Below are 15115 nucleotides of genomic sequence, written 5' to 3' on the forward strand. Positions count from 1 at the left end.
GTGGGAGAGTCAAGTCCGCTCTGACACGCATTGAACAAACTATCAAGCAAAGGGAAAATTTGTCGTATGCAAGAGTTAAGGCGATTCTGAACGAGATCGATGTGCAGGCCGCAGCTTGTGAAAAGATTCTGGTGCAAATAGAAACTGAGGCTGCCAAGGAATCTCCTGAGATTCAGGAGAAAGAATACAAGGATGGAGAAGCCCTCTGGGTCAGAATTTCCGAGTTGAGGTGTGAAGCGCATGTCGCGTTGACAGAATTGCAGCCAAATAACTCTCAAGATGTTCCTAACGTATCGACAAATGACAGTGCCAATTCTCTTGAAGAAATCATGAAGAGAGTCTTCACTCAACAAGAACGATCTCTGCAGGCTAGTAGGACTAAGCTACCACAGCTGGATTTGATGACCTTCTCTGGGAATTACACAGATTGGCAGGGCTTCAAGGATATGTTTGAAGTTACAATACACAATAACAAGTCCTTGTCCAATGTAGAGAAGCTACAATACCTTAGGTCGTCCTTGAAGGGGGATGCTGTATCTGAGATTAAGAATATGGCTACCACAAGTGACAACTATGAAACAGCGTGGAACAAACTCAAGGAACAATTCGACAAGAAGCCACAAATAGCAACAGCCCACATTGAGCGCTTCCTGAAGCAGCAGCCGGTGAAAGAAGCAAAGATTTCTCTGATCAAGCAGTCTTACAATGTCTACAAGGATAGCATCGAAGCACTGGAAAAAATGGGCGAAGGATACTCCGGCAAGGATGTCTGGCTTGTGCATTTGATGCAATCATCAATGGATTCCGAGACTCGTAGACTCTGGTCACAAGAAGTTAAGCGTGGAGATGTTCCATCCATTGCTAAATGGTTCGATTTCCTGAGAAGAAGGATGGATTCTCTTGAAGTCTATGGAGAAACACAGGAAAGCCAAACTAGCAAGGAGAACAAGGGTTCCTATTCCAAGAAAGATAGGAACGATGGCACCATTAAGGCTCATCATACAGAGGAAGCCAAGTGTTTGAAATGTAGCCAAGCTCATCTATTGTTTCAATGTGAGAAATTCGCGAAGTTGTCTGTGGAGAACAAGCGTAGTTTCGTGGCTGACAAGAACGTGTGCTTTAATTGCTTGAAGGAAGGTCACCGTGCCAAGGATTGTCGCAGCAAGGGAAGATGTCAAAAATGTCATAAGAGGCATAACACGCTGCTGCACGAAGAAACTTCAAGCTCGAATTCCACAATGAGTCCTGCAGTAGATACACACAAGAAGACTTCAGACTCCGAAGCAGAGTCAACCAAGAAGGATGCGCCTAAAGACACTCCTGTCTCAGTACATCATGTTGCCTCCACCACGAAGATGATTTTACTACCAACGGCATTGGTGAATGTTGAAGATGCCAGTGGAGACCAGCAGACATGTCGAGTCTTAATTGATCAGGGTTCTGAGTGTACTTTGATCTCAGAAGCATGCGCTCAAAGATTGAATTTGAGGCGCCACAACGCAAGACTTGCCATCAAGGGGACAGGACAAGCAAATGTTGGCTATACGAAAGGTGCAATTGATCTCAATGTCTCGTCACGATACGATAAGCACCAGAAGATCGCAGTCAAGGCCTACATTCTGGACAAATTGACCAGCAAGTTGCCTGGACGAACCATTACACTGGATGAAATGAAGCATATTGAGGGACTTACGTTGGCTGATCCACAATTCAACCATCCTGCGAAGATTGACATAATTCTTGGCATGGAGTATGCATGGGAAATCCACCTTCCGGACAAGAGATCAGCACCAGGATACCCTATTGCGCAGCTGACCATTTTTGGCTGGGTCTTAGGGGGAGTTGTCACTCAAAGTGCTGAGGAGACTTCAGTACAGGTGCTTCATACACATTGTGACATTGAGAATTCACTTAAAAGATTCTGGGAAGCTGAGGAGGAGTTACCAGAAAGGAAAATCCTGACAAAAGAAGAGCAGCTTTGTGAAGATGATTTCGTTGCAACACACAAGCGAGATGAGTCAGGAAGATTCACGGTCAAATTATGCTTCAAAACTGATCGTGGGAAGTTTGGTAACTCTCTGCCGGCAGCTCAAGCACGATTGTCTGTGATGGAACGCAAGTTCAAGAAGTATCCAGAGTTCCACAAACAATACGCAGACTTCATGGACGAATATATCTCTCTCGGACACATGGAGGAGGTTCCAGAAGACGAGAGAATCAAAGAAGAGTCTTACATCATTCCACATCAGGCCGTTGTTCGACCCTCAAGCACAACCACAAAATTGAGGGTGGTCTTCGATGCCTCAAGTAAGTCCTCCAGCGGTGTTTCTTTGAATGATGCATTGGCTATTGGACCTCAAGTCCAAGATGATCTTCTGTCAATTATGATGAGGTTCAGAACGTACAAGATTGCTTTCCAAGCCGATGTTGAGAAGATGTACCGGCAGGTACAAATAGCTGCAGAAGACCAAGATTTCCAAAGAGTGCTTTGGCGTCCGAATCCCCAAGAGCCGATGAAGTTGTATCGGCTGAAGACTGTCACCTACGGCACTGCAAGTGCACCGTATCTTGCCACAAGAACCTTGCAGCAAATGGCAATTGATTCCAAGGAGACTTATCCGGAAGCAAGTGCAGGGATAGAAAGTGGGTTCTATATGGATGATTTGCTTTACGGAACCGAAACAGTGCAAGAAAGTGTTTGTGTCAGTGACCAAATTAAGAATATTCTGCAAGGGGGAGGATTTATGCTACGAAAATGGACGTCCAATGCTAAAGAGGTCTTGCAGACAAAAGCTCAGGATGAACTAGCTACCGTTGGCCAAGATGAAGAAAATGGAGTCGCAACTCTAGGTATGAGGTGGCTCCCAACGGAAGACGTGATGAAGCTAGAGCTTCACCTTCCTCAAGAAGTCAGAACTCGTAGAGCATTTCTTTCGGAAGCAGCAAAAGTCTATGATCCCATGGGAATTATAGCACCAGTTACAATTACGTTCAAGATGCTCTTCCAGAAGGTGTGGACAACAACAAAGAACTGGGACGATGATCTTTCTGAGGAAGATCAGAAGGAGTATGATGTTATAAGAAAGGAATTTGAATTGCTGAAATCAGCCCATGTTGAAAGATGTCTTCCTCACAATGGAGCCTTTATGGAGTTACATGCATTTGCGGATGCATCAGAAAAGGCGTTTGGTGTTGTGATTTACGCACGAATGTTGATTCATGGTGATTATCACGTGTGTTTGTTCATAGCAAAATCTAAAGTTGCTCCATTGAAGCCAACATCAATACCCCGAATGGAACTCAAAGCTGCTTTGCTGCTTAGTGAAGTAGTCAAAAAGATCAAGGACTCATTCATCCACTTGGAAGTGAATGTTACAGCATGGAGTGACTCAACCACTGTGCTTCAGTGGCTACAATCCCATCCCCGAAAGTGGCAGAAGTATGTGGCTCAGAGAACTGCGCAGATTCTAGAGGTACTTCCTCCACATCATTGGCGATATGTACCAAGCAAGCAGAACCCGGCGGATTGTTTGTCACGAGGAGTCAAGCCCAGTGAATTAGTTAGTCATCCTCTTTGGTGGACGGGTCCGAAGTGGTTGTCCCAAGATTCCAGTGCCTGGCCAGAAAACAAAGTGATTGTTCCTGCTGATACTGGCGAGGAGAAGATAGTCAAGAAGATGCTTGCCCACATCACAAGGAAATGTAAGTTTTCACTTTATGAGTTCTTACAAGATATGTCAAGTTTCAGTAAGATGGTGAGCATTGGAGCTCATCTCATCCGGTTAAGTACGAAGAAAGAGGAGCGTCAAAAGGGTCCCCTAACTGTTCAAGAACGCAGAAGCTCTCTGAAACGTCTCATCCGAGACATCCAAGAAGAATGTTTCAGTGAGGAAATTTCCCGATGTAGACAGGGGGAGCCAGTCCCGAAGGGAAGTCGACTTGTGAAGCTGGTGCCTTTCTTAGACGATGACCAAATTCTGAGGGTGCGAGGACGATTGAGATTTGCAAATATGATGTACGACGCTCGCCACCCAATAATTCTCCCTGGAGGTCATCGCTTTACTGAGTTGCTGATAGAGTACTCTCACAAGATACATCTACATGCTGGTTTCAATCTGCTGACCAGTATCCTACGCAGTGAATACTGGATTGTGGGAGGGAGAAATGCGACCAGGAAAGTATTGAACAAGTGCATCAGATGTTTCCAGCATCGACCAACGCTCCAATCACCGGTGATGGCGAATCTCCCAGCAGTTAGAGTCAATCAGATTCGCCCCTTCGTGAACACAGGATGTGATTATGCTGGGCCGTTTGAGATCAAGGCTTCAAATCTTCGAAACAGCCGTTACGTGAAGGGATACATATGTCTTTTCATATGTATGACGACCAAGGCAGTTCACCTTGAAGCAGTTGGTGACCTGTCTTCTGATGGATTCATCAACGCCCTGAAGCGATTTGTTGCTCGACGAGGGTATTGTCAAAATATTTATTGTGACAATGGTCGAAATTTCGTCGGAGCCAGTGCTGCCACCAAGGATGATGAAGTGCGAATGCGAGGAAAAGTCAGCAGAATTAAAGAAGACAACGTCAAACCAGGAGAGTGGGCTCGAGGCAGAGTGATGGAATGTCATCCAGGAAAGGACAACGTCACCCGAGTGGTGACTCTGAAGACAGCAGACGGAATAGTCAAAAGAGCTGCAAACAAATTGGCGAAATTACCAATTGAGTAATTTCGAGGGGGAGAATGTCGACTATTCCGCGGAAGTATCCACGGCACTTTGGTTATGGGGCGACTGGAAGGAGAAAACGTGTGACGCCCCTAGCGGAAAAATTTTGAAATGATAGTCTTGAGAAAATTTTGTCAAAGTAGAAGGAGTGAAGAACAGCGTGTGTGAAATATTTTTGAGAATTGGTGAGAATAAATTTAGTTGTTCAGTTAGAAAAGTGTTTCATTGGAAAGCACCAGCAGCGGACATCCTGTGGCGTTTATCCGGTCGTTCGCGACGGATTGTAATTGCTATTTTATCATTTTAAAGGTAATTCACGAGGAGGAAGAAGCCATAGCCAGGGCAGGGGTTCTAAACCTTCGTGTTTTATTTTAATTAAAGGTAACCAACAAGGGAAAGTGAGTCCATTTGACTTGCAAGAGTTTTCATAGGAGTGATATTTTACTTTAAGGTACGTCCTCCACAATTGAACATGATAGATTCTGAGAATTAAGGTTGAAAATAATAAAAAATTAAAACCTTTAAAACCAATTTAAGTTTTACTACCATCACTCTCATTTTTTTTTACTCTTGAGCGGTAAGCTGATTCAATGAAGATTCATTGAGCTTTTTGAGAATCAAAAATTTAATCATCAAAATTTTAAGACGCATGAATTACGGTGATCAAATATTTGAACATAAAAAATGTGGTGATAAAATATTTGGTTATAAAAAATTTGAAACAAAGAAAGGACAATGGGCAGAAATATATGGGAGCTGGTCCAACCCTTCTCCAGAGATGAGACTAGGCCCATTTTGTAGGTATTGGTGTATGACTTAAAATTTACCGAGACCAAAGTCAAAAAGGACTGTCACTCCTTGGGAAATTAACGATATCCTTCGGAAAATTTACAACTTTGACAATTTATTACTCGAAAACGGCGTAACTGATCTTAATGAAATTCGGATCAAAGTCGATGTATGACTTAAGCTTCAAATAAATATTTTCAGATTTTCCCTCTGACTGCTTTATCTGGTAGCTCCCATACAAACTTGTCATATTTTAAAGTCATCGCACATGACAGGGCAATAAAACGAAAACTTTTTTCGTTTAATGGCGAATCACAGATATTTTCGGAGTCCTTGATGTATCTTGAACATATGACCGGAATGGTCCATCACGTCAACTTTTTCAGATATCTTAAACTAAGGGTTCTTAAGAAATTGGTAGAACTATTTTTATGAAATGCCTTTTTTAAATAACGGCATATCGTAAGTTGTTGGCGCCAAAGAAAGTTTTCTAAAAGAGAACTGAACTCAAAGAATATTTTCCCAAAAGAAACCGTATCCCTATATCTCTTGTATCCAAATTTTCCTCAAAAATGCTCGAATATTATTTAATTCCGTTAAACGTATTTCCTCGATTGCATCCTTTTGTCGTCATTAGAGAAATATTCTCCTTAAAAAAGGAGCTAGGATTGCTGAAGTTCATAGGGTTGTATGGGTACCATTAATAAAGAATTTTAACAAAAGGTTCTCAGTATAATTAATGAAAAGATTTTTTTTCTCTGAAATACTCAAAGTATTTAAATAAAACGGTATCTCTTAGGACACTGCGATCTTTAGAGTTTTTAATTCCTTTTCCAAGAAGAATATTGCTGTATAAGAGATATTTCCCTAGATACAATCCTTTTTTTATGAGTTTGAAGGATCGTAAAAGATTTATAAGGAAGATCTGGAAAATTGCAGGGAAAATGAAGAGATAAAGATATGGTTTGTTCCAGGAAAATTTTCTTTGAGTCCTTCTTTACAAATTATTCTTAGAAACGAACAATATACGATTAACCGTTATTGTATAAAAAGAGTTTTGCAAAAAAAAATTATTACAATTCTTATACATTATGTTGTATGCTCTAGTGCTTTTCCCACATATTTTTGGGGTTGGTCCCGAAACAAAAGTTGTTACCTTTGCCAATACCTATTTGATGGTAAAGGTCTCATTCGTGGCGAAAGATTGGACCGTTTTGCCCAATGTCCTTTGGTGTACAAATATTAAGGTCATCAAAATTTAGGAACTCAAGATCTTAGTGATTAAATAATTAATGGACTGACCAAATATAAATAAATCAATATAATATTAATAATAATAATAATAATAAATATCATAAAAAAATTTGAGATTCAAACATTTGGCCATCTAATACTTGGAAAACTTTAAAACTCAAATGTTAACGTTTAAATATTTTGATCATCGAAATGTTTTGGAAATCAAAGATTGGGACTCAAAAATATGTTAATCAAGTACTATTTGATCATCAAAAATTTTTGAGACTCAAAAAATTTCATGATCTGATCAAATATTTGGGCATCAAAAATTTGGGACTTAAGAATTTGATGATCAAATACTTAGACGGAAGGTTTTGGAAATCAAGATTTTAGTGTCCAAATATTTGGTCATCAAAAAAATTTTGGGAATCAAAATTTGGACCTTAAAAATTTGGTCATCAAATATTTGACCATTCAAATTTTAGGACTCGCTAATATGTTGGTTAAATATAGGGTCAGTCAAATTTTAAACTCAAAAATTTGGTGATCCATCAAACATTTAGTTATCAAAAATTTGGTGATCAAATACTTAGACGGAAAATTTTGGAATTCAATAATTTAGTCTTCGAATTCAAATATTTCGTCATTAAAAGGTTTTGGGAATTAAAATTTGGAACTCAAAAATTTGGTGATCAAAATTTTGATACTCGAGAATATGGTCTTCAAAGTTCAAATATTTGATCACTAAACTTTGGGGCTCAAAAATTTGGCGATCTGGATCAAATATTATATTCAGTCACCAACAAATTTGGATATCAAACTTTTGGAGATCAAATACTTGATCATCAAAAATTTTCAGACTCACCAATTTTGCGATTAATATCACTTTGAAATTTTTGAATCATCATGATTTTAGCATATCTTACAGAAGTCAATTCCTCTATTAAGATTACAACGGATTGCAAAGAGAGGCGGCAATTAGAACTAGTGATTCCCAAATCCACAAATTTCATCCAAATAGAGGTAGAAAAAAAATCCTACCTCCACCTAGTCTTGAACTTAGAGCCTTTCGCTGTCTAGGCAAATGGTCTACTAACTGAGCTATTTGGGCACTGGCTCTGATGGCCCTGATTGTGTTTGCCGCGAATCTCAACCAATTTTCATATGCACTTCAACTCGTTTTTCATCACGTGGCTCTCACTCAGTGAATCAAAACCGAGTTGAAGTGCTCATGGCAATTGGTTGAGATCAGTGGGAAAGACAATCAGAGCCATTGCCCCCACCCCATTGCTCAGTTGGTAGAGCATTCGCAGACAACGAAAGGCGCACAGTTCAAGCTTGGGTGGAGGCAGGAATTTTTCCTGTCTCTATTTCAAATTTATGGAGTTGGGAATTACTAGATCTCATTGTGGCCTCTTTGTGCACAAACACAAAAATTCTTGGGATTACGCATCAAGCGAACAGAAGTCTCTGTTCGCAACAAGCTCTGGGTTCTTGAGCCATGAAAATCAGATAATTGGTTACTCCAAGGCCCCGGATATCAATTTCAGATATTCTTTTCAATGTATTTTATTGTTTACACTATGTGATCTTTAATTTTTACATTATCTAAATGAAAAATAAATTGATCATTTGACTTATGCCTTCATATAGTGCAAATCGTTGTATTTTCAGTTTTTTTCTTTCGATGTCGTTTTAAATTTTCAAGTATTTTTTCACATTTAATCTGATCGAAGTGAAAATTTTGATGATGATTTAAAACACGGATTATGATCTATGTTTGGATTTATTCAATTTTAACTTCACACCTTAAAGTTAAAATTGAATAAATCCAAACATAGGTCATAATCCGTGTTTTAAATCATCATCAAGTATAACTAACTAACCGTATCATTACAATGAAAATTTTGATATGACCTTATTGCAAAGCGTCATAGGCATCATAGTCCTTGAATTAAAAATAAAAAGTTTCAATTCGTCCATTTATTTGACCTAATAATTTTCATTTTCCTAATCTTCAAACTGATTAAATAAGATTATCACATCACCAGGTTGTGGTTGTTTTCTAAAACTCCTTCATGGTCAAACATTTCAGCTAATGCGTCAGATTGTAACTCGAGAAAGCCTTAGGGAAATACCCTGATTACAACTAAATTTCCCTTTCTGAGGGAGATTCTGGGAATCATACATATGTAATTGAAACACCTATCTCTCAGGAATGAGTATCGTATTTCAAGGCAGAAGCCGCAAAACACTTGTATCAATTACAAGTGCTTAAGGCTAGCCCTTGAAATACAGATCCACTTACCGAAGGTAACAAATTGTAAGCAAGTGACAATTCTATCATGGTTTTCAAGTAAAATGTATTGACATGGTTTGAGGGTAAATCAAAGCTTTTAAAATTAATTAATGTAACTTTAATTACATTGGGCAATTATATTTCATGTTTCTCTTGATTATTTGTCAAATATTGATTTTAGTGCTCTTCTCTAGAATGGTTTTCCTGATTTTATGAGGATTCTTTAAGAATCCTAGTAAAAAAAACATAGGAAAATTAAAGTTTTAGCTGAAACTTACTTTACTGAAATTAAAAATAACGTTTTTTTTTAGATTTACAGAAAATTAATTGAATTGAATTTGCAAAATCCCGTAGGGGAGCTCAGTCTTCTCCCAAGCGAGATTTCTAGACACAAAGAGGTAAAAGGCCAGGTAATTTTATCAATCCCTGTATCAAAAGGCCTTGACTTTGAATTAGTATCAAGCCCCTTGTCTTTTTTCCTTGAAGCGTGCTCTAAATGGGGAGTGCTCTACTGCGCAAGTTTTGTTTATTGTGTGTCACGGATTGAAGGAAAAAAATCTCAAATTATCACTTTGCATTGTTGACAAAACTTTCACTAATTCGTATTTTGACAGAGCTGTTAGTCCACAATTTTTAAAATTTAATTTTCAGTTTATAATGGCATTTATTCGTCCATGAATATAGAATAACTTCGAGCTATCGCGAGGAAGAAAATATTTTGATTTGATAACCTTTCATGTGAACAATAGTTAATGATAATTTGTGAATAAAACTGAGATCTGTCCTACCTTTTTTCGTGAAGATTTAATGAATTTTATCACTTTGCCATTTAAACGTTGTCCCATTAAATAGGTATGAGACAGAAAAAAGGCAAAAAATCACGAAATAACCACGAAAAATCACACAATATCCCCTGTTCTGCAGGAGAAAGAGTCTTCCCGCAATCTCCAACTCTCTTGACACTCTGCGGATGGGAGTTAAGACGCATGCCCCAAACCTCTGAGTCACAGAACCGGCGATATTTTCCGGGTGAACCACCCACTGCCCATCCCTCGCTCCAGACGCTCAGGTGAGCTTTTCCTATTTCACAACTCCCACACAGGACAATTTGTTTGGAAATAAAATATGTTTATCAACAGCCAAAATTCCTGTAATAAAATTCATCGCATGTGCCCCCGTAAATATTCCACAGGGAATTTTTTCCTGGGATTTGGCTCCTACAGTACTGGATTGAAAATATGGTTCACATGCCAAGGCAGCACCAGCATTGCTAAATAATTATCGAGTGTTTGAGAGAAAATGTGTGCGAAAGTTCCCTTTTTGGTGGGACTCCTCCATGCCAACCCAGTATTTTAGGGGTTGGGGGCTGTGTTTATGGGGTTGAATTACATTCCATGCAAACACACGACGCTCTGTGGCACAGTGTTAATTATTTGCTTTTCTGTTGACAACAATACGAAATCCCCAAAATGTTTAATGCAAGCACGTTCACCGTTTTATGTCTACCATCATATACGTTTATGCCATGGCAAAAAGGCTCATATTACTTTCGAAGTCAACACCCAGCTCGCTAAAGAGCACGCAATTGTCATTGGAATTATGATGTGATCCAGTAAGAAGAGTATTTTGACGAAATGTATACTTTAGAAACGTTCTCACATGAAACAACATGAATATCAATTTTATGTAGCTAAAATTCAAAAATTTGAGTTATGACAAGAATGAAAATTTATGTTATTTTAACAAAAGGAAGGCCATGTCAATAGTGAAATTTTTCTAAAAAAAAACATTTGTTTTAATTAAGACATTGAAGAATTTCAGTACAATGGAATGCATCAGGAAATGAACGGAAAAATTAAAATGCTCACGATGAAATGAGGAAAATTGTGGAAATTGCTTTTCACTTTCATCATGCATTTCTCGCTGATTTCCCATTTTCTGCGTAATTAGGATGGATAATTTATTTATTCAGAAATAATTAATCGTTTTTTTTTTGTGTCCATCGCCGTCTTATCGTTTGTAAGAAATCTCTAAAGGAAAACAGAGCAAGAATTTCTTCTCATAGGGGACGGTGGGGCACTTTTGAATGGCAAAAGGTTGTAGACATAGACAAGGTCCTTAAATGACTGGGTATGTCAAGGCGCTGGAATGTTAAGTACTTTTGAAAAAGGGCTCCTTAAAGAGGAGAAAAAGTTCAATTTCAAAATTACCCCAATTTAATTTTTTAGCACTATCTCTTAATTATTTTCTGTTTCAGAGCGGAATATACAAACTCTGAGATAAAGCTCTCTGTAAAATATCCCTTCACATAGTTTTATTTGGATACTTGTTGTCTTACTATCCTTCACAGATCAGCATAAAACCGATTTAAGATTGAATATTAATCAAATAATTTGCTTTACTGCATGCATTGAACTTTGAGCTTGAAGTAACCCTAACTACTGACTGTGATAAGAGTTGATTTATATTTTTTTTTAAAGATTAAATGAACTAAGATCATTGACCGAATCATTAAAATTTAAGACGTGTCGAGACTAGATTGGGAATTTTAATATCTCTGAATAATATACAAATTTGAACAAATCGGTTGAGAAATAAACCTTACTCAAGAAACATTTTTTTTAATATTATCTCGTAGAATCATCTAAGTAAGGCATTATTGAACCACAATTCTTATAATCTATTAATAGCGCTCTTGGTAACATCCCTGTGACTACTAAAAGCAAACTCCAAAGAGGCCTAAGGTCCCAAATAGACTAAGTCTGATCCTCAAGAATATGTAGCATGTAAAAATTGACAGTAAAGGATTTGATAAGGGAAATTTATGAAAAAGACCTCTAAAAAAATCGATGATTCTAATTCTACCTTGAGTGTATGACAGTTTTGGATAAATCTTTACTGCTAAATTTTACAGGCTAAATATTCTCAAGGATCAGCCTCAGTCTATATGGGCCCTAAGAGCTTCTTCAGAAATATTAACACAAAATTCTGATTATAAGCCTTTCAAAAATGCATTAAGGGAGAAGGGGGAGAATAGAAAGTAAAAACTTAGCTGTTTTTCTCGATTTTCTTTGAAGGAGAAGGGAAAAACAAGCTTTATGAAATTTTCGGCATTTGTTTATACATATTACAAGAAGTCACTTCAAGAACGCTTCCAAATCTGCTTCATGTCATTTGCTTTTGCCTCTGTATCTTCGGAAATTTTTCGAACTTCCTCCTAAAATTTTTATGGTATATTCTTAGATAGGATAAAGTGGTAAAAGCTGGACCATGGTATAAGTTGGACAATGCTACAATTTGAACAGGGCTTTTTCTTGATAAATTTAGTACTTCATTTTTATTCGTATATTTGTATGTAATGCTTTAGTTTTAAAAATTGGTTCCTTGTGCTTAAAAACAAGTTTTGTACTATATTTATCAAGAGCCATGTCCAACTTGTACCGGCGAATTGTCCAATTTCTAACACTAATTCCAAATTATATCACTTTACCGAACTTTATCTATCGGTTTTAAAAAATATAAAAATATTTTTACCATCGGTATATCTATCGGTATTTTTTGACCTTGTAATTCAGGATGCCCCCTTAAGGGGTTACGTGGGTAAAGAAGACTAAAAAACATATTTTTTTGCTTCAATACAAAGAAAAACTTATTTAATTCATATTAAAACAGCATTTAAACTATATTTTCTAATATTTTCTTTTAAACATTTTAAAAATTCAGCCAATAAGACCTGAGCCAAATAAAGTGGTTTTTTTTCAAAAAGGTCCTCGAAAATCAGGTCCCTGGGACTAAATTTTTAAAATTTTAGAATGAAAATTAAGGAAGTTTTAGTTTGAAACAAGCTGCCGAGACGAGGTACCTCCGGGCGGTTAAGGGAATCACTCGTCGAGATCGAGTGAGGAACTTAGCCGGTCGTAAGGAGTTAATCGTCGAGGAGTTACTTCTTCGGGTTGAGAAATCACAACTTAGATAGTACGGTCATGTTAAACGCATGAATGAAGAAGGACTCCCCAAAAAAGCTATGCAAACCATTGTGAGGAGACCTCGACCTCAGGGCAGACCTAGGACAAGGTGGTTAAATCAAATTCTATGGATTTTGCCTGGATTGGGATCGAACCCGAACATCTTCCTGAACTGACGGAGGATCGACAGGCTCAATAGAGACAAGCCGTTGAAAATGATGATGATGATGATGGATATGATATCGGCCAATTTAAAAAAAGGTAAAAAAAACATAGTTTTGTGGCTTGTCGAGGAGAAAAGTGAAGGGACAAATCTAAAATTTCCTTGAGGTAATGTTGACTTATAGGAGTTTCTAAAGACCAGAGTACGATATCTCTTACCTTTTGAACCAGTTTGACCTTTAACTCAATAACAAGGCTTCGTTCTTAAAAGAAAAAATAAGAAAAACTCTGCTTTTACGAATTATAAAGAAGAATATGCAGTTTTTGAATTTCAATACTACAACATTGCGCTAAAAATAGGTTTTTGAATTTAAAAAAAAAATTATACAAAACAATTTAGTTAAAACCAGTTTAAATCAAATTTAAAAGTTTTTCTTTCCCGAAGAAATTTTAACTTCATCTCAGAAACATTATTTTTAAATTTTCTTTTTCTAAATAAAATAAATGATATACTTGAAGAGGGAAGTAGGGCGTTTTTGAATTGGGGCAGCTTTAAAATTGTGCTTTTTCTCCTATTTTTAATGAAACTTTGCCTTATTATGATATAAATTGACTCAACAAACCAATTGCGTAGCTAAATTATATTATGGTGAGGCTCAATTCTGTTTTTAAAATATGAGAAAATTCCTAATTTCAAAGCTGCTCCACTTTCCCCTACCAAACGCTGCGTAATTTTTCGATTTTAACACCGATCCACTTAGGAGAAAAAACTGAATGGAGAATTATTATTTAGAAAAGGAGATTTCGAATCAAAATATCCTCGTTTAAAGCAACTTAGGGTAAATAAATTTGATTTCAGTATATGAAATTATGCGTAATATCTTTTTGAGGCAATCGCCTTCGAAAACCACCCGTCTCAGCATAACATCTTCTGATAAGATCATTTTAAAGAGAATTATAGATCTTAAAGGAGCAAAGAAAGTCGTTGAAATATCTGCGTGCAACTTTAATGATACGTAAGGTATATCGTGATAAATTATGCTTGCAAGATTAGCAGCTCTGGCTCAATTGAGCTTCCTTAATGTATCAATTTCAAACTTTAATCACTGTAAATCATCTGTCTATGGCTATCTTCCCAATTAGGACAGACATTGGGTCATAAGATGTATCCTAATTGTGATCCACATCAAAATCCTAACCCTCGTAAACATGACCAATTTCCATGAGAAGCTTTTTGTGTCATATTTAGACTATTTATTAACATTTTATGAAATCGCTTTATATGCAGATGGAATAACTTCGAAATTGGCTAATTTCTCCTTTTTCTCTGCATAATATCCCAATTGGGGACACAAATGATCCTTTCTCCCGAGTATGATTTCTATGATATTTTCCAGAGAATTGCTGCTGGAGCAGGGTATTTTGGGAATGGGAATGGGTGAAGACAGTGACCAAATGAGGTACAAGCTGTTGACCACAGAATAAATTAAATGGTCCACCCGATTTAATAAAACAGTTAATTAAGTAAATTTCTCATGCAAGCCTGCCCAACTCAGCGTTCCTTTTGCCCAGCACTATAATGTCTCTTGGAACAATAAATGGTCTCCCAAGGCCAAAACGAGTGGAGTTCATTAATTTGTATGTAGTAAAAGTTTTCTCTTGACCACAGAAAGTGATGGTGCAAAAGGGGTCTCCTCATTTTCAGAAAACGCACATGGACTTTTACTTACAGTACCCAAACTCTCCTTGAACCTCCTGCAAGCTCAACATTAGCAGCATGAATATTTAATTTTAGCTACATTTCAACTTAAGGGAGCATGGGGCTATTTCAAGTAAGGACAGTTTTGTCTATTGATTTTGGCTTCCTCTTTGAGCTCCTTAAGTCTTTTGGATTTCCTTTTGTTACCCTTACTTGATCTACCTTTTTTCCATGGGCT

General features: G+C 37.4%; 2 protein-coding genes across 2 annotated transcripts in view; one reads left to right on the plus strand and one right to left on the minus strand.

The window, feature by feature from the left end:
* LOC129809498 (uncharacterized) overlaps positions 1 to 4730 on the plus strand; it is a 48396-nt gene extending 43666 nt beyond the window's left edge. The window contains exon 6 of the mRNA XM_055859347.1: positions 74 to 4730. Within this exon, the coding sequence (XP_055715322.1) occupies positions 74 to 4730 (4657 nt within the window). The remainder of the gene's footprint in view (positions 1 to 73) is intronic.
* LOC129809756 (vinculin) overlaps positions 1 to 10023 on the minus strand; it is a 63274-nt gene extending 53251 nt beyond the window's left edge. Inside the window, exon 1 of the mRNA XM_055859811.1 lies at positions 9840 to 10023. The gene's annotated coding sequence lies outside the window, so the exon portion shown is untranslated. The remainder of the gene's footprint in view (positions 1 to 9839) is intronic.
* Between the last annotated feature and the right edge of the window lie 5092 nt (positions 10024 to 15115).

Source organism: Phlebotomus papatasi, chromosome 1 (genome assembly GCF_024763615.1).
Source record: "Phlebotomus papatasi isolate M1 chromosome 1, Ppap_2.1, whole genome shotgun sequence".
NCBI lineage: Eukaryota > Metazoa > Arthropoda > Insecta > Diptera > Psychodidae > Phlebotomus > Phlebotomus papatasi.